The sequence below is a fragment of the Danio aesculapii genome, chromosome 22 (genome assembly GCF_903798145.1).
Source record: "Danio aesculapii chromosome 22, fDanAes4.1, whole genome shotgun sequence".
Classification (NCBI taxonomy): Eukaryota; Metazoa; Chordata; class Actinopteri; order Cypriniformes; family Danionidae; genus Danio; species Danio aesculapii.
Genome location: NC_079456.1, coordinates 3,442,821 through 3,467,651, shown reverse-complemented (window position 1 = coordinate 3,467,651; position 24,831 = coordinate 3,442,821). Strand labels below are relative to the sequence as shown.

The 24,831-nt window shown below is 39.9% G+C and overlaps 2 protein-coding genes across 2 annotated transcripts in view; both read right to left on the bottom strand.

Annotated features, from left to right (window-relative positions):
* The window catches only part of LOC130215586 (zinc finger protein 658B-like), a 93,963-nt gene that overhangs the window by 9,342 nt on the left and 59,790 nt on the right, over positions 1–24,831 (bottom strand). The gene's annotated exons all lie outside the window — the stretch shown is intronic.
* Positions 2,091–24,655, bottom strand: LOC130216561 (zinc finger protein 721-like). Its single transcript, XM_056448456.1, has 11 exons — positions 24,637–24,655; positions 23,787–23,941; positions 21,361–21,813; positions 17,822–18,271; positions 15,902–16,522; positions 11,685–11,771; positions 10,603–11,133; positions 8,964–9,416; positions 8,287–8,589; positions 7,556–8,101; positions 2,091–3,273 (listed from the first exon to the last, which is right to left on the bottom strand). Exons 2-11 carry the CDS (start codon positions 23,893–23,895, stop codon positions 2,693–2,695), a joined length of 4,134 nt encoding a protein of 1,377 aa, XP_056304431.1. The 5' UTR covers positions 23,896–23,941; positions 24,637–24,655; the 3' UTR covers positions 2,091–2,692.

Here is a 24,831-nt window from a genome sequence, read left to right as displayed (position 1 = left end):
AGGGTTGACCAAAGTGATATCTACTCAAATATTATGTGCTGTCATCATGGCAAAGATAAATGAAATCAGTTATTAGAGATGAGTTAACACTATTATGATTAGAAATGTGCTGAAAAAATCTGCTCTCCGTTAAACAGAAATTGGGGGGGAAATTTACAGGAAGGCTAATAATTCTGACTTCAACTGTACATGTGACAGACACAAGAAATAAATTACAATATACCACACTTCCCATCACTAGTCAGAAGAACAATGAGATTCAGGAACTAACCCAGCTAAAATGTTTGTTTGAGCCCTCCCATTACTGCAGCCGCCTACTCTTTCCTACATTTAGGTTATTAAACGAGACATAATGTAGACAAAACCCTTTTAACTTAATCATGAGCTACTGTATATTAGGCATCTAAAATGCTATTAAAAGGGCACTTCATTTAATTATTAAGGTCAACGTGACACTTCATGGCTGAGAGATTGACAAGCAGAAAAATTATGTAATTACAATCACAGACGCCTGAACTTGCAGACTCTGAAGGCTTCCAAGCAGAATTACGTGATGCTGGAAATGCGATTGCTGAAATTTGATTGGTTAAAAACTAATTTATCAACATACTACTGCAGGCAGTGCAGTCAAAAACAGCAAAGCTATGAAATAAACAGAACATGCTATGGGAAATAAACATTAAATGGAAAAAATATATTAAAAATAAATAAGTGACTCTTGTTTGGTCTGGTTTTAGGCCTAGCAGAGAAGGCTTTGCTGATTGAAAACCTTCTTGATGAAAGATTAACGGCATTACAGGTGATGGATATGCATTAAGAGAATTCAACAGTCTGCAAAAATTAAGCTTTGTATTTTGTTCGTTTGCCAGTAATGGGCCATGCATTTCACAACTAGGTCTTCAGCTGTTATTATCATTAATTAATAGCATCATATTGACATCTCGGCAATACAATCCATAAATAATACTCAAAAATACAGTCTAACAGAGCAATTACTGAAGCATCTATCACAAAAAAATACAGTGACAAAACCATATGTAGTTTGTGGTCAACTACGGTAATCCTAAATTAACTTAGCTTTGCAGTTACTAACCATGTTAACCGTAGTAAAACCATGGTCATTGCGCCAAAAACCACGATTACGATTACTATAAAAAAACAACACATGGTTAATGTTCGTTAGAGCAGAAGTGCCTCAGCTGGAGAAAAAAAGCCTGGTTAATACAGTTTGACTTGGTTAATATTCATACTGAAAGTTAAACATGCTAAATGTCATCACAATACTACAAAGACAGCTATTTAAAAACTAAACAATTACATCACCGCCAGTGGTGTAGTGGTTAGTGTGTCGACACATGCACTCCGGTGCTCACGACGACCCGAGTACAATTCCATCTTGCTGACTCTGAAGGCTCCAGGTAGAATTATTTGATGCTGGGAATGCGATTGCTGAAATTTGATTGGTTAAAATGCTCTATGAATGACTGCACTTCAAAAGACTCCTCTGTGAAGCTCTTAAAGTTTGCAGACGACACCACACTTATCGGCCTCATTCAGGACGGTGACGAGTCTGCTTACAGACAGGAGGTTAAGGAGTTGGCTGTCCGGTGCAGTCACAACAACCTGGAGCTCAACACGCTCAAAACAGTGGAGATGATAGTGGACTTCAGGAGAAACCCCCCTGCTCTCCCCTCACTGAGCATCATGGACAGCATTGTGGCAGCAATGGAGTTATTCAGGTTCCTGGGCACCACCAATCTCTCAGGACCTGAAGTGGGACACTCACATTGACTCCATTGTCAAAAAAGCTCAACAGAGGCTGTACTTTCTTCGTCAGCTGAGGAAGTTTAACCTCCCAAAGGAGCTGCTGAAACAGTTCTACACCTCCATCATTGAATCAGTCATCTGCACATCAATAACTGTCTGGTTTAGCTCAGCTACTAAATACGACCTCCAAAGACTACATCGAATAGTTCGGACTGCTGAGCGAATCACTGGTACAACCCTTCCTAATCCCTAAGAACTGTACTTATCCAGAGAGAGCAGAAGGGCTGCCAAAATCACTCTGGACCCCTCACACCCAGCACACTGCCTCTTTGAACTTTTACCTTCTGGTCGATGCTACAGAGCACTGCGCACCAGAACAGCCCGACACAGAAACAGTTTCTTCCCTCAGGTAATCCATCTCATGAACACTTGATGATAATAATTGCGAAACCAACATCACTACTGCTATACACTTTTATACACATATTTAACAACACACTTTACATGCCAATTTTCACATAACAGCGGCACATATAAAATTGTATATAGTAATAAACACGTACATACACTTGTCAATCTGTATATTTGCACTCACTACTTACTTCTATTTTTAAAAAAATATATTTATTATCTGTTTTTTGTCCTGTCTCTGTTATCCTGTTGCACTGTAGAAGCTCTGTCACCAAAACAAATCCCTCGTATGTGTGAACATATCTGGCAATAAAGCTCTTTCTGATTCTGATTCTAATATAAACATATACTACTAGAAGCAATGCAACCAACAGCAAAGTTATAAAATAAAGAAAACAGGCTATAGGAAATAAACATTAAATATAATATATAAATTATATATATGAATAGAATTTTGTTATAGAGTTAAATAGAGTTTTCAGTAAGGTAAATTGAAGTGTAAAACTCTTTACTGTCAAAGAACTGATTGTGTCTCCTTTGCATGAACGTTAAGATGCTTCTTTAGTTGTGTAGACCTCGAAAACGCTTTGCCGCATTGATCACATATGTGTGGTTTCTCTCCAGTGTGAATCTTCTGGTGCTGTTTTAATTCTCGAGGTCTAAGAAAACTCCTCTCACACACAAGGCACACATACTTTTTAACACCAATGTGGATCAGCTCATGTTCTTTTAAAAATGATGGACGTGCAAACGTTTTTCCACACACAGAACATGGATAAGGCTTCTCCTTTGTATGAACTCCAAAATGGACCTTCAGGTTTGAAGCCTTCAAAAATCTTTTTCCGCATTGATCACATTTGTGTGGTTTCTCTCCAGTGTGGGTCATCATGTGTTCATTAAGTTGTGATAAATATCTGAAACTCTTCCCACACTGAGTGCATGTGAATGGTTTCTCTCCGGAGTGGATCTTCTGATGTGCAATTAAATATGAACGATGTGCAAAACTCTTCCCACACTCAGAACACAGATGTGTCTTCTCCTTTGTATTGATGCTATGATTGGCTTTTCCAATTTCCTCTTTCGTTACCATCAGGTCTGAAAATTAAGTAAAGAGAACAATTTCATTTTAGGAGAGCCATGTGAATTAGGGAAGCAGAATGATTAAATCAATTATCAATTTATTGTCAATGACCCTTTTACCCTCTTAATGGATGGTCAATTATTTATCGATGTGGTCTCTTGACAACCCTACTGTCTAAGAGCTCTCAGCTCAAGCAGAGTTGAAAAAGTAGCCAGTGAAAGTATTTATACTAGGAGTGTGATGAGATCTTGTGAGATCAGATGTGTCTCGCAAGATCCATGTGTCTCAGCGTCTAGCTCCAAATCAGTATTTTTTTTCTTTTGAGAAACAAAGCAGCAACTCTGAACCAGGACAAGTGGTTAAAATCTATCTTAATTAAAGGTTACAACAATTGCTTGTGCCTAAATACTTTTCATTCTCTTGCGCCTGAATGTTTGCATTAGGGGTGTCCAGACTCGGTCCTGGAGGGCCGGTGTCCTGGAGAGTTTAGCTCCAACCCTAATCAAACACACCTGAACCAGCTAATCAAGCTCTTACTAGATATACTAGTAAGAGCTTGATTAGCTATGCAAGCTGTGTCTGATTGGGGTTGGAACTAAACTTTGCAGGACACCGGCCCTCCAGGAGTCTGGACATCCCTGGTTTACATAGTCACAGGCCTTAAAAACACATGCAAGTGGTAAACTTTCACTTAAACTTAAGTGGTAAACTTGGTCAACTATGATCCCATCATATAAACTCAACATTACACATTATGCGATGTGACTACTGCTGATGCGCACATTGCGTTATCGATGCTGAAACGATACATTGTGCAGCCCTAATCTCGATCTATACAAACTATGGCACACTACATCAACACATTGCATTCACTTTGTTTGGATGCCTATGTAAATTTGTAGATTAAGTTATTATTATCTAAACATTCTTATGTGGTTATAGTGTAGAAAATATAATTTCAAACATTAAGAAAACAGCCAGTCAAACATTTTATTTATGCACTATTTCAAATTATTATGCAAATTGCATTTAAACACCATAAACATTTATTTATTTATCTTCATATTAATGTCATAGATGGTATTGTGACTCAGTGCGCTTTGGATCACTGAAATCGATCCCAGACTCCTGTGATAATTAGTTTGCCAGGTGAACCCAATAAAAGAAAAACTACTTAAGGATGATGGTTTTCAAACAATATGTTGAAGAAAAAGGATCTCTCTTAGTCTAGCACTAAATTCTCTGAGTGCAAATAGTTCCCTTTCAGGTCAAGAACTCTGACATTATGTTGAAAACATTAAGGGTTGTCGCCAAATTACTAGACACCAAAATGGGCCAACAAATGCCTTTGAATTGGCAAAGAACCTTTACAAGTGCAGCCACTCACTAATCAGAGAGTATATAAGCAGCGCCTGGAGGAGCCTCTGTCAGACTTCACTTCAGTGCAAAAAAGCAGAAGCCAAACTTATTGCCTCCAGCAAGGCGGCAAGCATTTGGACAGATCTGAGGACTTCAATGGGGGATTATCCATCAACCAAATCTGGACCATGGACCTTCCACTCCTTCCTAATGTGCTCCAAGCTTATTATCCTCCAGGCTGATTGCTTACTAGATGACACCGCTGACCAGATATCCAACGCGGCATCGGAGGGTGAGCTGTCATTTCTTAGGGAAAGCCTGGATCCGCTCCTGCCCCTGCAGTCCAGGACATAGAATCCCAAATGATGCCTGTGCTTACCCGGGCTGCTTCGGAGGTTGAGCTAGCGGTGTCACAGGACTATGGTCCTCGACCCGTTAGGGCAAGCTCTCCCCTATGCAGAGTATCTCATTTCATTGAGTTGGACTTGATCTTCATGACAGTGTGCCTCACCACAAACGCATTGGGTTGATGCTGGCCTGTTTGAAATGTTTTGACAGGAAAATAGTGGTCCCACAGAAATTTTTTTTAGATGCTCCTGGGGTATATGGCACCCGCAGCCACTATTACGCTGCTTGGATTGTTACATATAAGACCACTTCAGCACTAGCTTTACGGTTGGGTCCCCAGATGGGCATCGCACATGGGGAAACACCAGGTGAACAATTCCATTTTGTTGCTGCACCTTTAGTTCGTTGATGGGCCTTGCATTACTATGGGCCGGGGTGCCCTTAAGACAAGTGCCCTTAAGACAAGGCATGTTGTCATGAACAGATGCTTCCATGACAAGCTGGGGGGGCCGTGTGCAACGAGCATGCGCCTGCAGGCTCAAAAATCGAGCCCCAGCACAATTGGCACATCAATTGCTAGGAGCTAAGGGCAATGTTTCTCGCTCACCGCTGATTTCGAGCAGCGCTTGAGGGAAAACACGTGTTGGTCAGGATAGATAACACGGGTACAGTCTCGTATATCAACCATATGTATGTGCATGTCTAAGTTCGCTCTCTATCTGCTACTCTGGAGTCATACAAAGCTGAAATCACTGCATGCCATTCACATCACGGGCAGGCTCAACTGTGCAGCCGACGCACTCTCATAGCAGTTCACTCTTTCAGGCGAATAGAGACTCCACCCTGCTGTGGTTCAGCTGATTTGGGAGCAATTCAGAGAAGTCCAGGTTGACCTGGTTGCTTCTCCTGAAGCCTCTCATTGCCAGTAGTTTTATATGCACTGGCTCACAACTGGCTCCGGGGTTTACGCAAATATGCATTTCCCCCAGTGAGCCAACTTGCACAGACTCTGTGCAAAATCAGAGATGACGAGGAGCAGGTCTTGCTTCTTGCAGCTCTTTGGCCCAACCGGACTTGGGTACCACAACTCACACTACTTGAGACGGCGCCTCCCTGGACAATTCCTTTGAGGAAGGATCTCCTTTCTCAGGAACGGAGCACCATCTGGCACCCATGCACAGATCTATGGAACCTCCACGTGGGGTCCATAGACGGAACATGGAAGACTTAGGTGACATACCATAGCTGACCATTACCCAGGCTAGAGCCCCCACTACGAGGCACATCTACGCCCTAAAGTGGAGTCTATTTGTTGAATGGTGTTATTCTCGACCAGAAGACCCCCAGACATGCCAGATCGGCATTGTGCTCTCCTTCTCTCAGGGAAAGCTGGAGCAGAGGTTGTCATTACATACTAAAGGTGTATTTCCATGGCATCTTGGCTCATCATAATGCAGAACATAGCGGCACATTAGAAAGGCTCCTGGTTCCTCAGAGATGTAAGGCAGCTAAATCCATCTCATCCACCCCCCATGCCATCCTGGGATCTCTCTGGACTATGGGAAGATCCATTTGAACCACTCAATTCAGTATCTTTAAAAATTATGTAGATTGAAACACTTCTGCCTAGAGCTGGAGTCATTTTTGATCAAAGAATCATGCCTAGAATTTGGGCCGGGTTACTTTCACATTATCCTGAGACCCTGGCTTGGCTATGTGCCCAAGGTTCCTGCCACCTATTTTAAAGACCAGTGAACCTGCAAGCACTGCCTATGGAGGAGGCAAAACCTGCCCTTTCATTATGGTGTCCGGTGACCACTTTGCACTTTTATTTAGACCAAACACAGAGCATAAGATGCGCTGAGCAGCACTTTGTCTGTTATGGTGGTCGGGAAAAGGGAAGGGTCGAATCCAAACAGAGGCTGACTCAGTTGTTAATAGATGCCATACTCATGCCAAGATGATCCAGGAGCGAGAGCACATTCTACTTGGAGTGTTGTTTCTTTTTGTGTCTTAGCACGCAGTGCCTCTCTAGAAGACAACTGTCGAGCTGTGGGCTGGGCAACACCTAACAGTGTTAGTATTTCAAGTTCCCGGTGATTTAAAGCACCAGGGGACATTGGAAGGTTACACGTAACAGATTCAGCATCTTTGGTACGTTCCATACATTAACCCATAACGTTTTTAAAATAATGTAATGTGTTTCCGACCTAAAAGAGAACATCTCGGTTACTATCGTAACCCCACTATTCATATTGCACTATATAGTTGTAGAAAAACTAAATATTGCAATGTCATATTTTTCCAATATCGTTCAGTATTTTACATTACAATATTTTTGCAGCATTATCAATTGATTACACTCCTACTAATGTTTTCAATGTTTTCTATTTATTTAATTTGTTATTCCACTTGGGACATCTCCTGAGGGTGGCACAGCGGCCTTCCGATGATCTTATATAAACACAAACAGCTTGTAGAATTTCAAAGACAAGGAAAACATAAACCCCCATCATAGGTCCCCTGTAGATAAGTCCCCTTTTAAATATCATGACCTGAAAGGGCTGGATGTTTAGATGATCTACTCACTGTGAATGTTTATTGTGTGTTTTCGTAGGGAAGATGAATATATGAAACTCTTCCCACAAGCAGTGCAGTGATACGGTTTCTCTCTGGTGTGAATCCTTTCATGTATATTCAATTGACCTGTATCATTGAATCTCTTGTGGCAGTGTGAACACTGGTAAGGTTTCTCTCCAGTGTGAGTCCTCTCGTGTATTTTCATGGTATTTAAACCCCTGAATGTCTTCTTGCAGTGTGAACACTGGTAAGGTTTCTCTCCAGTGTGAGTCCTCTCATGTATTTTCAAGGTATTTAAAGCCCTGAATGTCTTCTCGCAGTGTGAGCACTTGTAAGGTTTCTCTCCAGTGTGTGTCCTCTCATGTATTTTCATGGTTCCGGAATACCTGAATCTCTTCTCACAGTGTGAACACTGGTAAGGTTTCTCTCCAGTGTGGATCCTCATGTGAAGAATGAGAAAGTAATTGCGCCTAAAACTCCTTCCACACTGAGTGCAGGTGAAAGTTTTTTCTTGATGTTTCTCCTTATCTTCACTCTCCTCATTCATCATCACACCTGAAAATTAAATAAATAATAATAAACTTGCGTTTGCAAAAGATGCAATATGTGAACAACCTGAATGGCTTGAGGGAATAATGACAAAACCACATCATCCTTATGGAATTTATCAATATATACATTCTATCAACTTCACAATTATCCTAAATAATACAACCTGGACCTTTAGATGATCTACTTACTGTGATAGTTTTTTGTGTGTAATCGTAGAGAAGTTGAATCCGTGAAATTCTTCCCACAAGCAGTGCAGTGATACGGTTTCTCTCCAGTGTGAGTCCTCTCATGTATTTTCATAGCACTTGAACAGCTGAATCTCTTCTCGCAATGTGAACACTTGTAAGGTTTCTCTCCAGTGTGGATCCTCATGTGAAGAATGAGATGGTGTCTGCATGCAAAACTCCTCCCACACTGAGTGCAGGTAAAAGTTTTTTCTTTACTTCTGACCTGATGTTTCTCCTCATCTTCACTCTCCTCCACCATCACATCTGAAAATTAAGTAAATAAGTTCATTTTAAGAGGTTAGTTTTTAACAGTTTCTTTGGGAAAAACTTTGGAAAGACAGTGCAATCATTACTGACCAAAATACATGTGTGCAAACTGTAAATGCTAAGGAGTTAAGATACTCAAACTACTTTAAAAGCCTACATCTGGGCACATTTGTCTAGTTGCGGGTTTGATAGGTCTTTTACTGACACTGAAGGTACATATTGCAAAAGATGCAATATGTGAACAGCCTGAATGGCTTGAGGGAATGATGATGAAACCACATCATACTTATATAATTTAGCATTATATACATGCAATTAACTTCACATTTATCCTAAATAATACAACCTGGACCTTTAGATGATCTACTTACTGTGAAGGTTTTTTGTGTGTAATCGTAGAGAAGAAAAATATGTGAAACTCTTCCCACAAGCAGTGCAGTGATACGGTTTCTCTCCAGTGTGAATCCTCAAGTGTGTTTTTAGGACTCCTGAATGACTGAATCTCTTGCCGCAGTGTGAACACTTGTAAGGTTTCTCTCCAGTGTGAGTCCTCATGTGCGATTTCAGGTTTTGTGAACAACTGAATCTCTTGTCGCAGTGTGAACACTGGTAAGGTTTCTCTCCAGTGTGGACCCTCATGTGATAATTGAGAGTGCTTTTGCAGCTGAAACCCTTTCCACACTGAGTGCAGGTCAAACTATTTACAGCTGTTTCTTTCACTGAAATACTGAATTCAGTCTCTGATTGGGTTTTTTCTTCACTTTTGACATGATGTTTCTCCTCATCTTCATTCAGTTCTTCACTCTTCTCCTTCACCATCACATCTGAAAATTAAATAAATAAGTGCTAGTTTTTAAACCGACGTTTTTGTGCGAAGTTTACATGTTGTCATCGTGCTCGAGTGGGTTTCCCCCAGGTCCCCCGGTTTCCTCCCACCGTCCAAAAACATGCAACTTAAGTTAATTGACTAATCCAAATCTGCACTATAGACGTGCCCCTAGTCAGTAGTAATCTCTTAAGATCAAGCCCTATCTGTTCATTAGCTACTACAGCAGGGGAGTTTCGAAATCTACCTGAGCTCAAACTCAACTCTCGCCCTGCAATGGCAGGCAGCCCTGGGCTGGAGGATCTTATGAGCTCAGGGGTCTTTTCCAGGACAGCATTCTAAACATGATTTATTATCAATCATGTGTGATTGTAAGTGTGAACTTATGAATTGTTCTTTATGGAGCCGTTCACTTTGTGTCAAAAATGTGTGGAAAGTGCAACTCGCACTACTTTCTTTTTGTATTTGCGTTTACAAAAGATGTAAATTGTGAACAGCCTGAATGGCTTGAGGGAATGATGACGAAACCACATCATACTTATATAATTTATCATTAAATAAATTTGATCAACTCCACAATTATCGTAAATAAAGCATCCTGGATCTTTGTTCAATGTAATGTGTATTTATATAGCACATTTATTATGTATAGCCATACATCCAAAGCACTTCACAATCATTAGGGGAGGGATCACCACCAGTGTGCAGTATCCACTTGGAATAACAGCGCCAGTGCGCTCACTACACACCAGCCATTGGTGGAGTGGAGAGACAGTGATAAAGCCAATTCGGTGGATGGGGATGATTGGGAGGCCATGATAGGTAAGGGCAGATAGAGGTAATTTGGCCAGAACACAGGGTTACACCTCTACTCTTTACGAGAAGTGCCATGGGATTTTTAATGACCACAGACAGTCAGGACCTTGGTTTAACATCTCATCTGAAAGTCGACACTGACTGACAGAATAACGTACCCTTCACTATACTGGGGCATTAGGACCCACACAGACTGCAGGTTGAGCACCCCCTGCTGGCCTCACTAACACCACTTCCAACAGCAATCTAGTTTTCCCATGTGGTCTCCCATCCAGGTACTGACCAAACTCAGCCCTGCTTAGCTTCAGTGAGTAACGGCCTTGGGCTGCAGGGTGAAATGTCTGTGGATGTTTAGATGATCTACTTACTCTGACAGTTTATTGTGTGTTGTCGTAGAGAAGATGAATATGAGAATCTCTTCCAACAAGCAGTGCAGTGATACGGTTTCTCTCCAGTGTGAGTCCTCTCGTGTGATTTCAGGTATCTTGAATCACTGAATCTCTTGTCGCAGTGTGAACACTGGTAAGGTTTATCTCCAGTGTGAGTCCTCTCGTGTGATTTCAGGTATCTTGAATCACTGAATCTCTTGCGGCAATGTGAACACTGGTGAGGTTTCTCTTCAGCGTGAGTCCTCATGTGTGATTTGAGGTTTCTTAAATTAGTACATCTCTTGTCGCAGTGTGGACACTTGAAAGGTTTCTCTCCAGTGTGAATCCTCAAGTGATCATTGAGACCGCTTTTGCGGGTGAAACTCTTTCCACACTGAGTGCAGGTCAAACTATTTACAGCTGTTCCTTTCACTGAAATACTATGTTCAGTCTCTGATTGGGTTTTTTCTTCACTTTTGACTTGATGTTTCTCCTCATCTTCATTTAGTTCTTCACTCTCCTCAATCACATCTGAAAAGTAAGCAAATAAGTTCATTTTAAAAGGCTAGTTTTTAAGTCTGTAAACAATAGATGGCGCTCTAGCAGGGCTCAACAATGTGAGAAAATGGTGGGGGAGGCGAGATCGATACGCAAGTGATTAAAAACGCTCCACATAGTTTAAAAGCCTCATCTGGGCACATTTGTCTGCTAGTGAGTTTGCTGGGACAGTCTTTCACTGACACTGAAGGTACAACAGAACCAGAACCCTGCTAAAAGCTCACTGTAAAACTCCATCTCTCCACTCACAGCAGCAGAACACAGCGCTGAACATGTGCTTGTTGATTATCTGATGTTTGACGAATTGAAAAAGCCGGTTTTCATTGAGCAGATAAACTTAAAGCTTCACGTCCGACTACTTGTATTTAATGACAAAACTGTAAACATGAAGTAAAATTGAGAATGCAGTGCAATATAAAATAAATGGAAACATGAAAAAGAACTAAAACGAGTGAAGTGTGTAAAGTTTCACACCATCACTGTTCTTCAGCCTCCTTATTGAAGAGTAATGAATAAACACAAACCTATTAGTTCGTCAGTGTCTTCCTGTTTAATTCTGCAGGGTTCTGAATCACTCATCTTCTCACTGTCCTTCAATAAACCCAGCCTTTACAGATTTCACTGATGGCGGCCGAGCTAAAGAACAAACAGAAAATATGATTAAACTACATTGATGGACAAATGTATCAATATGGTAGTCAATAATCTGAAGATTTCAGCAGTTCAGATAATATTCATGAACCTCAGATGATTAACCTTCATTAAACTATTCTGGATCAGCAGATGGCTGCACTGGTCCATATGTGTGCGTTTTATGCCGAAGTATAAATCAGCCTTTAGGGTGCACTCACACTAGGCTATCCTACGTTTGTAGTGTGGATGCAAAGCGGACCTGAACGCAAAGCTGAAGCTGCGACATCACTTTCATATGGATTTATTATTCATTCTTACTTTTCAATATATTTATCATAATTTATTAGTGTCAATAGTGGTGGATCTGTTTGGCAAAATATTTGACTGCATGTCAAAACACTCTAAACAACTAAAAATAATACAAAACAATATAACTAAAACAATCTGCACTGTGTTGAGCGCTTCTTTTCCTGTTAAACTGAACATCGACATTCAGAATCTATGATCGATCTAATTTTTTTAGGATGATTTTTTTCATATACTTGTTCGTACCGCATGTGGAGTCACATGACCCCGCTCTGTTAAAGATTGAGTCTGATTTCTACTTCTGTGGCCACTTTGCAGCCACATCTGATCTCTGGTCAAGTAGGACGATGAACCCATTCTTAAGCTTTACTTCTTATTTACATTAAAGCATTTGTTCACAGAAGATTAAAGAAATGCTTAAGTATTATTAACAAGATATGCAGGAGTTATTTTATTTAGGAGAGATACTGCTTATTATTTACATTCAATATGAAAAATGTTTCCAATTATTGTTTCCAAAAATGCAAGTTATTTAGGCAATGCGTGTTTTTAATTTCCGTTGTTCAATGTTGATGTTCAATAAATAATCATAGATAATAGTGTGTGTTTCCGTCAGTTATTTTAAAATCATTAGTGCAGCCTTCATTTAAACAGCACTTACTTGTAATATGTGAGCATATTTACTGTACAAAACTTGTCAGTGAACTATGAAGTCAAAAAAATAAACTCACTAAATAAAATTATCGCACATTAATCATAATAGAGCTTAAATCTTCGAATAAACCAGATTTGATTTTATGCCAAATCGCCCAGCCCTAACTGCAGACACAGATCTGATTCATATCGGATACATAAGATACCTTACAGCAGACATTTCCTAATATTTATTTATCATGGAAATGATCACTGGTGTGACTTTTCTAATGGGTAACACCACTAAAGATCATTGTTTCTTACTGGTCATCCATTGTTGTTTGTTTTTCGCAGTCACATAAATAAAAAACGTGTCGATATACATATTAAAGGATAAATTTACATACACTGAATTCTGTTACATCTTCACATCATACTTTGAGTTATCACTACTCAAGCCGTTAGAAAAGCGAGCTCACTACGTTAACGTTACACAGAAAAACACAAATACACCGATCATATTTCCCTCTCAGAGCCACTCTCTGTCTGCTGTGTTGTTTTGGTCAGCAGACACACAGATGGAGGTGAACTCAATGCAGAAACTAGTCGCAGATTGTCGCTTTAATAAACTGTAAAGTGTGTTTTATTGTTGTGTAAACACGAGAAAAAGCGTCAACTACTCACCTCAGCTCTGAAGACTCGACGCTGAATGAACGCGTCAGAACTGACGTCATCGCGGTGAGGCGGGAGCAACAAAATCCGCCAAATTAATAACGGTTTACAACACAATTGCTAATGAATACAAAAGTCATCGTAAGTGCATATTTTTGTGAATTTATGCCACGGATTTGGTTTCAGTGTCTCCATAGCGGTGTAAAGATGTTTTTACATGTGTGAGGCAAAAACTACCTTGAGTAAACAAACCATTTTAGTATAATACAAAGGGTAAAAAAGATGATTAATGAAAAGTGACATTTAAAAACAGACTATGTGAAACTAATAAAATTAATAATTAACAATTGTATTATATGTATTTGGTATCAAGTTTAAGAGACAACAAACAAGTCAAATAAATCTAAGTTTTCCCAAAATTGTAGTTTCTGAACAGGCACAATCTGTAGTGATTTGATGAAATGGCTGAAATATCTCCCTCCAGATGCTGGGTGTATGATATTTCAATGTGTAAATCTGCAATAGTCACATTGCAGGATCCGCTAGGTCCAGTTGTGAGTATAATTAACCAGAAAACAGAAACACATGCTTATAGTTTAATCCTAACATAGTGAATGGCTTTTTTTAAAAGGCAAAGCAAGATGAGATGAGACAAGTATGGGTGTTGTTGAATAGTTTTAGGACACCTTTGATTAAAGGTTTTGATCCACTTTAAATGTTGACCACTGTAAACAATGTTCTCTTACATCTGATTATTACATTTCTGTACCTCAATACTGTTAAACTCTCCAGAAAACTCTTAATAACTGTTTATTTCATTAGTATCTTTGCTCTCGTGTTAATTTATGTTTGTGATTTGTTTGTATGTTATGCAGATGCACTCCTTATCAATGACAAATGAGGAACTCTTCCTAAATAGAGATGTTTAACTCACATCCCAAAACATATCGCAGAAATACAGAATATTACAATGTCAGCTTTTTCCAATATCCTGCAGCTGTAACGTGCATGACTGAGTAATTGTGGCGTGACAAACCTTTTCAGGAGTGTCCTCTTAATGTATCCACAAACTCCTCATGTTTTAAATATACAATTAAATTCATTCATTCAGCAACTTCACATGCTGATCTCTTCTTCACCACTGTTTCATCATGACAGAACCGTTGTTAGAAATAATAGTACAAAGGCGAGCGCGTCACATATAAAAGCCTCCACAGCTCGTATAAATCAGGCTTAAAGAGAAAGGTATAAAATATTCATTCAACTAATGACGACTGTAGAAAGCAAACGCTAAATCCTGGACATTTCAGGAAATGTAGAAATCAATGCAGGTGCATTTCACTCCTTAAAATAGACATGTGCAGGACAAATATGGACATATGCTAAACTATCAAATCTGATGTTTGTGAAAACACAATGGAGTTTTCTAGGGAGATGGGAGGTAATGAAGTACAAATACTTTGTTACTGTACTTAAGTAGATTTTTCTGGTATCAGTACTCCACTATTTATTTTTCTGACAACTTTTTACTCTACATTTTTACACAAATATCTGTACTTTCTACTCCTTACTTTTTTAAACCACGTTCGTTATTTTCGTTATCACATGTTTGGTAGTGCAGTCTATATTATTTCATGTCATTGCGCAACTTGAGCGCCTATTTGATGCAAAAATTATCTATTTTTTGTCATGGTGGACCTGCGCGCTGCAGTGTGCTGCTTTTTTTTTCAACCAAGGCTGTCACGCACCGTATGAAGGCTTATTTATGAAGATTACCATGAGAAAGGCTAGGATGACTATGCAGACGAGACAGAGGGAGACAGCGAACTAAACATGACTGATGCTGCAGTGTTTACATGTTAATAAGACACATTTTGCTGGATCGGATCACAGGTAAACAAGAGAGACACATTCCAGTTCAAGAATATGCCTTAAATGCTTAAGCCTTTTGTCCACTTCCGATCATACTGCACATGTTTTCTCTAGTCTTTTAATCTAATACCATGAAGAAAAGAGGGTTTTTTTTGTAAAGTTTTGTACATTTAGTACTAAAACAGTCAAATAATTTACAAAAACGTTATGCACTGAAATTTATTTCCGATGAGTTCATATTTCCTTGTGCAACAGAGGCCAGCTAGTGAAGTGCTGTGCAGGTAAACCTCACTCCTCTGACCTCCTACCTTTCACAAGAAGAGTCCCCAGTTTGATTCCAGTTCGGAGCAGGTTGGGGGTGTAGAATCGGCGGGGTCACATTGGTGCCGTGACTTGGATGGGAGTGAGGTTTAGGTGGCTGAGTGTACAAAGAGTTGCCGGTTCGATCCCAGCTCAAAGCGGGTTGGATGGTGTAATACATGTGTGCAAACTGTAAATGTTTAGGAGTTAGGATGCTCAAACTATTTTAAAGGCCTACATCTGGGGACATTTGTCTAGTTGTGGGTTTGCTTGGAAAGTCTTTATCCTAAATAATACAACCTGGACCTTTAGATGATCTACTTACCATGAAAGTTTATTGTGTGTAAATGTAGAGAAGATGAATATGTGAAACTCTTCCCACAAGCAGTGCAGTGATACGGTTTCTCTCCAGTGTGAGTCCTCAAGTGTGTCTTCAGGTTTTGTGAAAAACTGAATCTCTTGTCACAGTGTGAACACTGGTAAGGTTTCTCTTCAGTGTGAATCCTCTCATGTGTTTTCATGTTTTTAGAAACACTGAATCCCTTGCCGCAGTGTGAACACTGGTAAGGTTTCTCTCCAGTGTGGATCCTCAAGTGTGATTTTAGGACTCCTGGATGATTGAATCTCTTGCCACAGTGTGAACACTGGTGAGGTTTCTCTCCAGTGTGGAGCTTTATGTGTGATCTGAGGTTTCGTGAAATATTAAAACTCCAGTCGCAGTGTGGACACTTGAAAGGTTTCTCTCCAGTGTGGATCCTCATGTGATCAGTGAGACCGCTTTTGCGGGTGAAACTCTTTCCACACTGAGTGCAGGTCAAACTATTTACAGCTGTTCCTTTCACTGAAATACTATGTTCAGTCTCTGATTGGGTTTTTTCTTCACTTTTGACATGATGTTTCTCCTCATCTTCATTCAGTTCTTCACTCTCCTCCTTCACCGTTACATCTGAAAGTTAATTTTAAGAGGTTAGATTTGAACAGTTCCTCTATAGAAGGGATGTCCAAAGTCGGTCCTGGAGGGCCGGTGTCCTGTTGATCTTAGCTCCAACTTGCTTCAACACAGCTGCCTGGAAGTTTCTAGTATATCTAGTAAGAGCTTGATTAGCTTGTTCAGGTGTCTTTGATTAGGGTTGGAGCTAAACTCCCCAGGACACCGGCCCTCCAGGACCAACTTTGGACACCCCTGCTCTAGAGCATAGGTCTCAAACTCAATTCCAGGAGGGCCGCAGCTCTGCACAGCGTCATGAACACCTTCATTAGTTGGATCAGATGTTTGATCAGGGTTGGAGCAAAACTGTGCAGAGCTGTGGCCCTCCAGGAATTGAGTTTTAGACCTACGCTCTAGAAAGTCTTGACAGTGCAATCATTACAGACTAAAACACACGTGTACAAACTGTAAATGTTTATGAGCACATGTGAATAAAAGGTTTTGTTGTGCTGATCACTTTCCATTTTCTCTGTCTTCTCAAACTCCAAATTCACTTTAAACTTCTGAATGACTGACATTAGTGTGTGTGAACAATCACCTGTTGACATCACCTGTTTCAAATCACATCATTATTTCACCAATTTACCTGATTACGAGCCCTAAACTGCTACTGTCCCAACTATTTTTTAAATGTGTTGTAAGAAAATAAATGAGGAAAAACACATTTAATAATGTTTGTTGTTTTGTCTGCAATGAAATACAAGTCAAAGTAAAGTGACTACCTTCTGTTTTTATTTGTGTTTTCCATACTGTCTCAACTTTTTCTGATTTGGGGTCGTAGCTACAACTATAATAAAATATATGACGCTTTAGCTTTTCATTTGCTCTTATCTTTTCAACCTTTGCCATCACATACGATGGTGATGTAGCCAACAATGTGCGTCATTAAAAATGCTCCAACTACTTTAAAAGCCGACATCTGGCCACATTTGTCTAGTTGAGTTTGCTGGGACAGTCTTTCACTGACACTGAAGGTACAACAGAACCCAAGATCTCCTGTGTCTCTGCTAAGAAGAATAACAGCATCTGCTGTGTCCTTTATTGTTGTTTATGGAGCCGTTCACTTTGTGTCAAAAATGTGTGAAAAGTGCGACTCGCACTACTTCCTCTTTGTTTGCAAAAGATGTAATATGTCAACAGCCTGAATGGCTTGAGAAAATGATGACGAATACTTATATAATTTATCATTATATTCATTCTATCAACTCCACAATTATCCTAAATAATACAACCTGAACCTTTAGATGATCTACTTACTGTGAAGGTTTTTTGTGTGTAATCGTAGAGAAGAAAAATCTGTATAACTCTTCCCACAAGCAGTGCAGTGATACGGTTTCTCTCCAGTGTGAGTCCTCACGTGTGTTTTTAGGACTCCTGAATGACTGAATCTCTTGCTGCAGTATGAACACTGGTAAGGTTTCTCTCCAGTGTGAGTCCTCATGTGTGTTTTCAGGTTTTGTGAAAAACTGAATCTCTTGTCGCAGTGTGAACACTGGTAAGGTTTCTCTCCAGTGTGGATCCTCATGTGATGATTGAGAGTGCTTTTGCAGCGGAAACTCTTTCCACACTGAGTGCAGGTGAGACTTTTTACAGCTGTTTCTTTCACTGAAATACTGAATTCAGCCTCTGATTGGGTTTTTTCTTCACTTTTGACATGATGTTTCTCCTCATCTTCATTCAGTTCTTCACTCTTCTCCATCGTCACATCTGAAAATTAAATAAAGAAGTGCTAGTCTTTAACGGTTTGTCTAGAAAGTCTTTACAGTGCAATCATTACTGACTAAAACACGTGTGCAAACTGTTAATGTTTATGAGCATGTGTGAACAAAAGGTTTTGTTGTGCTGATCACTTTCCATTTGCTCTGTCAAAGTTTCAAACTCCAAGTTCACTTTAAGGGCGTATTCACACTGTGCTATCCGAACCGTAAGAACCAAATCCGAGAGAATTTGGCGAAAACTAAAAATCCTGAACAGCTCATAACATACCAAACTCTTCTGTCCTCTTTCTAGGCTGAGGTTACTTCTGCAAAGCAGACATACTTCCATCAGAAAGTCAACAGTGCCACCAATCCTCGCTTACTTTTTAAAATATTTTCCTCCCTCCTCTATCCTCCTCCTCCACCCGCATCCTCCACACTCACTACTGATGACTTTGCTACATTCCTTTGCACCAAAACTGCAAAAATCAGTGCTCAATTTGCGGCACCTACAACAAACACGCAAGAAACACCACCAACACCACACACACTCACCTCTTTTTCCCAGCTCTCTGAGTCTGAGGTGTCCAATCTCGTGCTATCTAGCCATGCAACCACCTGTCCGCTTGATCCCATTCCCTCTCATCTCCTGCAAGCCATTTCTCCTGCAGTCATACCAACACTGACTCACATAATTAACACATCTCTTGACTCTGGTTTATTCCCTACTTCATTTAAGCAGGCTAGGGTAACCCCACTGCTGAAGAAACCCAACCTGGATCAAACGCTACTTGAAAACTACCGACCGGTATCCCTGCTTCCATTCATGGCCAAGATTTTGGAGAAAGTAGTGTTCAATCAAGTCCTGGACTTTCTTACTTAAAACAACCTCATGACAACAAGCAATCTGGCTTTAAGAAAGGCCACTCAACTGAGACTGCCCAGCTCTCGGTCATGGAGGATCTCAGACTGGCTAAAGCAGACTCTAAATCATCTGTCCTCATCTTGCTGGATCTATCAGCTGCTTTTGACACTGTAAACCACCAGATCCTGCTATCTACGCTTGAGTCACTGGGCGTTGCAGGCACTGTTATTCAATGGTTCAGTTCTTACCTCTCGGACAGGTCATTCAGGGTGTCTTGGAGAGGTGTCCAACCTACAGCATCTAAATACTGGGGTACCTCAGGGCTCTGTTCTTGGGCCACTTCTCTTCTCCATCTACACGGCATCTTTAGGACCAGTCATCCAGAAACATGGATTTTCCTACCACTGCTATGCTGATGATACCCAGCTATACCTCTCTTTTCACCCTGATGATCCCTTGGTTCCAGCTCGCATTTCAGCCTGCCTGTCAGACATTTCACACTGGATGAAAGATCATCATCTTCAGCTTAATCTCGCGAAAACGGAAATGCTTGAAGTTTGTGCCAACCCGACTCTTCACCATAACTTTTCAATCCAGATGGATGGGGCAACCATTACTGCATCCAAAATGGTAAAAACCCTTGGAGTAACGATTGATGACCAACTAAACTTCTCTGACCACATTTCTAGAACTGCTCGATCTTGCAGATTCGCACTCTATAACATCAGAAAGGTCCGACCCTTCCTATCTGAACATACAGCTCAACTCACTGTTCAAGCTCTTGTTCTCTCTAAACTGGATTATTGCAACTCTCTACTAGCCGGGCTTCCAGCTAACTCTATCAAACCTCTTCAGCTTCAGAACGCAGCAGCACGAGTGGTCTTTGATGAACCCAAAAGAGCACATGTCACTCCGCTACTCACCCGTTTGCACTGGCTGCCAGTTGCTGCTCGCATCAAATTCAAAGCTCTGATGTTTGCTTACAAAGCGACCTCTGGCTTTGCTCCTCCGTATCTGCTCTCACTTCTGCAGATTTATGTGCCCTCCAGAAACTTGCGTTCTGTGAATGAACGTCGCCTCGTGGTTCCATCCCTAAGAGGGAAGAAATCACTTTCCCGAACTCTCACATTCAATCTGCCCAGTTGGTGGAATGAACTCCCTAACTACATCAGAACAGCAGAGTCACTTGCTGTCTTCAAGAAACGACTAAAAACTCAACTATTTAGTCTCCACTTTCCTTCCTAATCTTAACTGCCTCTCTGGCTGTACCACTAACTGTACTCTCTCTCTCTCCCAAAAAAAAAAAAAAAAAATTCTAATGCTTTACTTCTTAGACTTTACACACCTGAAACTTGTCTATAGCATTTGTTCACTGTTGCTCTTATAGTTGTGTAAATTGCTTCCTTGTCCTCATTTGTAAGTCGCTTTGGATAAAAGCGTCTGCTAAATGACTAAATGTAAATGTGCCCAGGCCTGTTTCCCGGATCGTTTGAGAAGTGTGAGTGTTCTGAAACAGGCTCAAGCACTGTTCACTTGGCCGGCCCTGGCCCGGTTGGAAGAGGTGTACCAGAGCGCGGTTCACTTGGGCTCAGGCACGGTACGCTTGTAGTGTGAGTGCAAAGCATGCCTGAGCCCGAAACTGAAGACGAGACGTGACTTTTAAGGGACTGTTTCATATAGATTTTTCAATTATTCTTACTGTTCAATGAACACGAACTGTCATAGATTATTAAAGACACAAACCCCTCACTGCAAAACAGCTGCACCTTCAGCAAACCTCCTAATTCCTGCAGCACGAGGACTTTGTGGTTGCTTATGAGCGTCAAAAGTGGCTGATCTGTTCGGCGAAATATTTGACTGCGTGTCGCTGCATATCAAACGACTAAAACGACATAATTAAAGAAATATCCACTGTGCTGCGCGAGAGTGCTTCTTACTGAACAGCGCATCAACGATGACGTAAGCATGCCCAGACCCGAATGTAATGTGAGTGCGGGCCGTCGGGGGAGACGGGAGAGTGGGGACAAGTGTACTTTGGTCTGGTTCAAGGCAACTGTACATAGAGTGAGTACGCCCTAAACGTCTGAATGACTTTGATTAGTGTGCGCGAGTAATTAAAAATGCTCTAACTACTTTAAAAGTAGTTAGCCTGTGCTCATTTGTCTAGTTGTGGGTTTGCTGGGACAGTCTTTATCCTAAATAATGCAACCTGGACCTTTAGATGATCTACTTACTGTGATAGTTTTTTGTGTGTTGTCGTAGAGAAGATGAACATGTGAAACTCTTCCCACAAGCAGTGCAGTGATACGGTTTCTCTCCAGTGTGAGTCCTCAAGTGTGTCTTTAGAACTCCTGAATGACTGAATCTCTTGTCACAGTGTGAACACTGGTAAGGTTTCTCTCCAGTGTGAGTCCTCTCGTGTGACTTCAGGTTTTGTGAAAAACTGAATCTCTTGTCGCAGTGTGAACACTGGTAAGGTTTCTCTCCAGTGTGGATCCTCATGTGTTTATTTAGAGTGCTTTTGCAGCTCAAACTCTTTCCACACTGAGTGCAGGCGAGACTTTTTACAGCTGTTCCTTTCACTGAAATACTATGTTCAGTCTCTGATTGGGTTTTTTCTTCACTTTTGACATGATGTTTCTCCTCATCTTCATTCAGTTCTTCACTCTCCTCCTTCACCATCACATCTGAAAGTTAATTTTAAGAGGTTAGATTTTGACTCCAATGCAAAAGCGAAGATTATGAATGACGGAGTGTAAAGCCGCCTCTCCTGTGTGCTTCAGCAGCGCGTCCCGCTGTTCATGAATGAGGAGGCGGAGAGAATGCGCTGTTTAGTTTCATCTTAAGGTATTTAAATAAACCTTAAAGTTAAACTAAAATGTACAACTCTTGTTGGTTGCACCCTCAGGATGCACAATGAACCTAACACACCATTCTTTTAATTCGATGTTGAAGTATGTGAACCAACCACAAATGCTTTGTCATGTTGATTGCAACACCCTGCTTTATAACTTATTAGTTTATTACAATAATTACACTTGGCTTTGCCATCGTTCTTCACCACATATAGCCACTCTTTTGAGCACATCTTGCGGTCCATCTCTACACAAATGTTTAGATTATGATTGAAGGTGCTCTCCAGCGGTGAAGTTCCTGGTAGAGTAGAGATTGAAAAAAATTTGCATTTTACTGTGTTTTTTTTTATATTTGTGACTCTGAAGTTTAATTACAATATATATATATATATATATATATATATATATATATATATATATATATATATATATATATATATATATATATATATATATATATATATATATATATTTATTGTGGTGTCTGATTGGTCTTATGACATTGATCATAGGAGAGACAAAAAAAAAATCAGTGATGTATTCTGATATTCCGATGTGTAAAAGCACAACTCTTAATGATGAAACCAAGCGTAAGAGAAAGGAAAAGCGCCTCTGCAAGAGGGCGCGCCGGACCAACAAACCAACTGAAGGAACTCTAACTGACCTCGCTGCTCAGTTTAAACACATAACTCTCAGTGCATGAATTTGTAGGCACACTATCTATGAAGGCTGAGAATAAAACTGCTAAATAATTGACTTATACTCGGATGACTGTGTATCTGTCTCCCCGAGGGATTTTACCACTGTTCAAATGATAAAGCATGCTCTTTGAATGTGGAATTTAATAAAGATGTGCAACTGTGTTTATGAATGATCTATGCTCTGTTTTTGAACACTGTTTATGAACCCTGTCTTCCAACACGGTCCCAGCGTCGATCGTTATCTATGCATGATGAGTATAAAATCTGAAATGTACAAACCAGCTGCGCGCTTTCTGACTTCTGTATACTGAATGTCTTAGGCCTTTTATTCTCAACAGAGGATAAAGTAAAGGATTTTGTTTCTGTTATTTGTCTTTTGTTTATTCTACTTTTTCACTGGATTTTATTTTATTAATAAAAGTCTATTTTATTACTTTTCTTCACTGGAGTGGACACTGACTTCATTTTCCAGAACAGTTACCCTGTGTGGTAAAGTATGAATCTAATTTATTCCTTTTGCAGAAACATTATAAAGACGATCCTTTAACTAAACTCTAGCTAAGAAATATAGCGAAGAGAGGATCCTGGTTTATCTTTGTTTAATTAGGGTAATTAAATAAAGGCGATCCAGCACATATATATATATATATATATATATATATATATATATATATATATATATATATATACACACACACACACACACACAAAGGAATAATCTTAATTATTAATCGTGATTAACGTTTTGAGCAAAATAACCGTGATTATAATTTTTTCTGTTATCGTGCAGCCCTAGCGGTGGGCCTCAAATCAGGAGGAATTTGCATCCTATTTTAACATCAGGAAATAAAACAAGAGACTTATTGTGTTTATATCACCCTAATATGACTGTGGACACACTATACCTACACACAGTTCTGTCCAAACAGCTTTAATAAGTTCATAGGTGCCCTTTAATAACAAAATAGTATAAATGAAGGAAAATTAAGGATGCAGTGCATGAAAGGTAATATGAAAAAGAACTAAAACGGGTCAAGTGTGTAAAGATTCACAACCTCACTGTTGTTCAGCCTCATTAATGAAGAGTAATGAATAAACACAAACCTATGAGTTCTTCAGTCTCTTCCTGTTTAATTCTGCAGGGTTCTGGATCACTCATCTTCTCACTGTCCTTGCAGATTTCTCTTCTCTTCTTGCAGATGCTCGTCTTCATCGATGAGAATATTCCAGTATTTCTAGCTGAACTCAATGAGGAGGAACTGCAAAAGCATAAACAGAAAATCTGCTTAATTCACTCTTATTAAATAAATAAATCACTATGATAGGTATATATTGTAGATAATGCAACGGGTGAGTATGTAATTTGCTCAAGTCTGCTGAAACAGAAGTCTGTTATTGGTAGACCTGAAGGCATCAGTTTTAGGAATTAAGTAGACAGGAACTACTGACAAGAAATAAAGAGGACTTCAGCAGCTCTGATAATATAGATGAGCCTCTGACTATAAACATTAAACAGCAGCAGATCAGCTCATTTTATACTGTGTTTGAAGCATAAATATTGTAGTTTAAGCCACTGATATTTACATTTTTAGAAATCTATATGTACTTTAAATACCTTATATTCATACAATACAAAAATTTGACCGCCAACACATACACGTGGTAAAGAAACTAACAAATCATAAAAACCTAACACAAACAACATTCCCATTACATTCATAAATCATATTTTGTGAAACTCCAATCTTTAAAAACGAACACACTAACAGAAAAACAAACACTTCACTCATATTTCCCTCTCAGAGCTCCTCACCGCCTGCTGTATTGTTTTGGTCAGCAGACACACAGATAGAGGTGAACTCAATGCAGAAACTAGTCGCAGATTGTCGCTTTAATAAACTGTAAAGTGTGTTTTATTGTTGTGTAAACACGAGAAAAAGCGTCAACGACTCACCTCAGCTCTGAACACTCGACGCTCAATGAACGCGTCAGTGCTGACGTCATCGCGGCAAGGCGGGCGCAACAAAACGCGCCAAACTGAGCTATCCCCACAGGTTTAATGCAATTGGTCAACAGTCATATACAATACAAAAAATATATGAAGGAATCAGCATTATTGCTGGACGGCATTGACATTCATGATAAAATG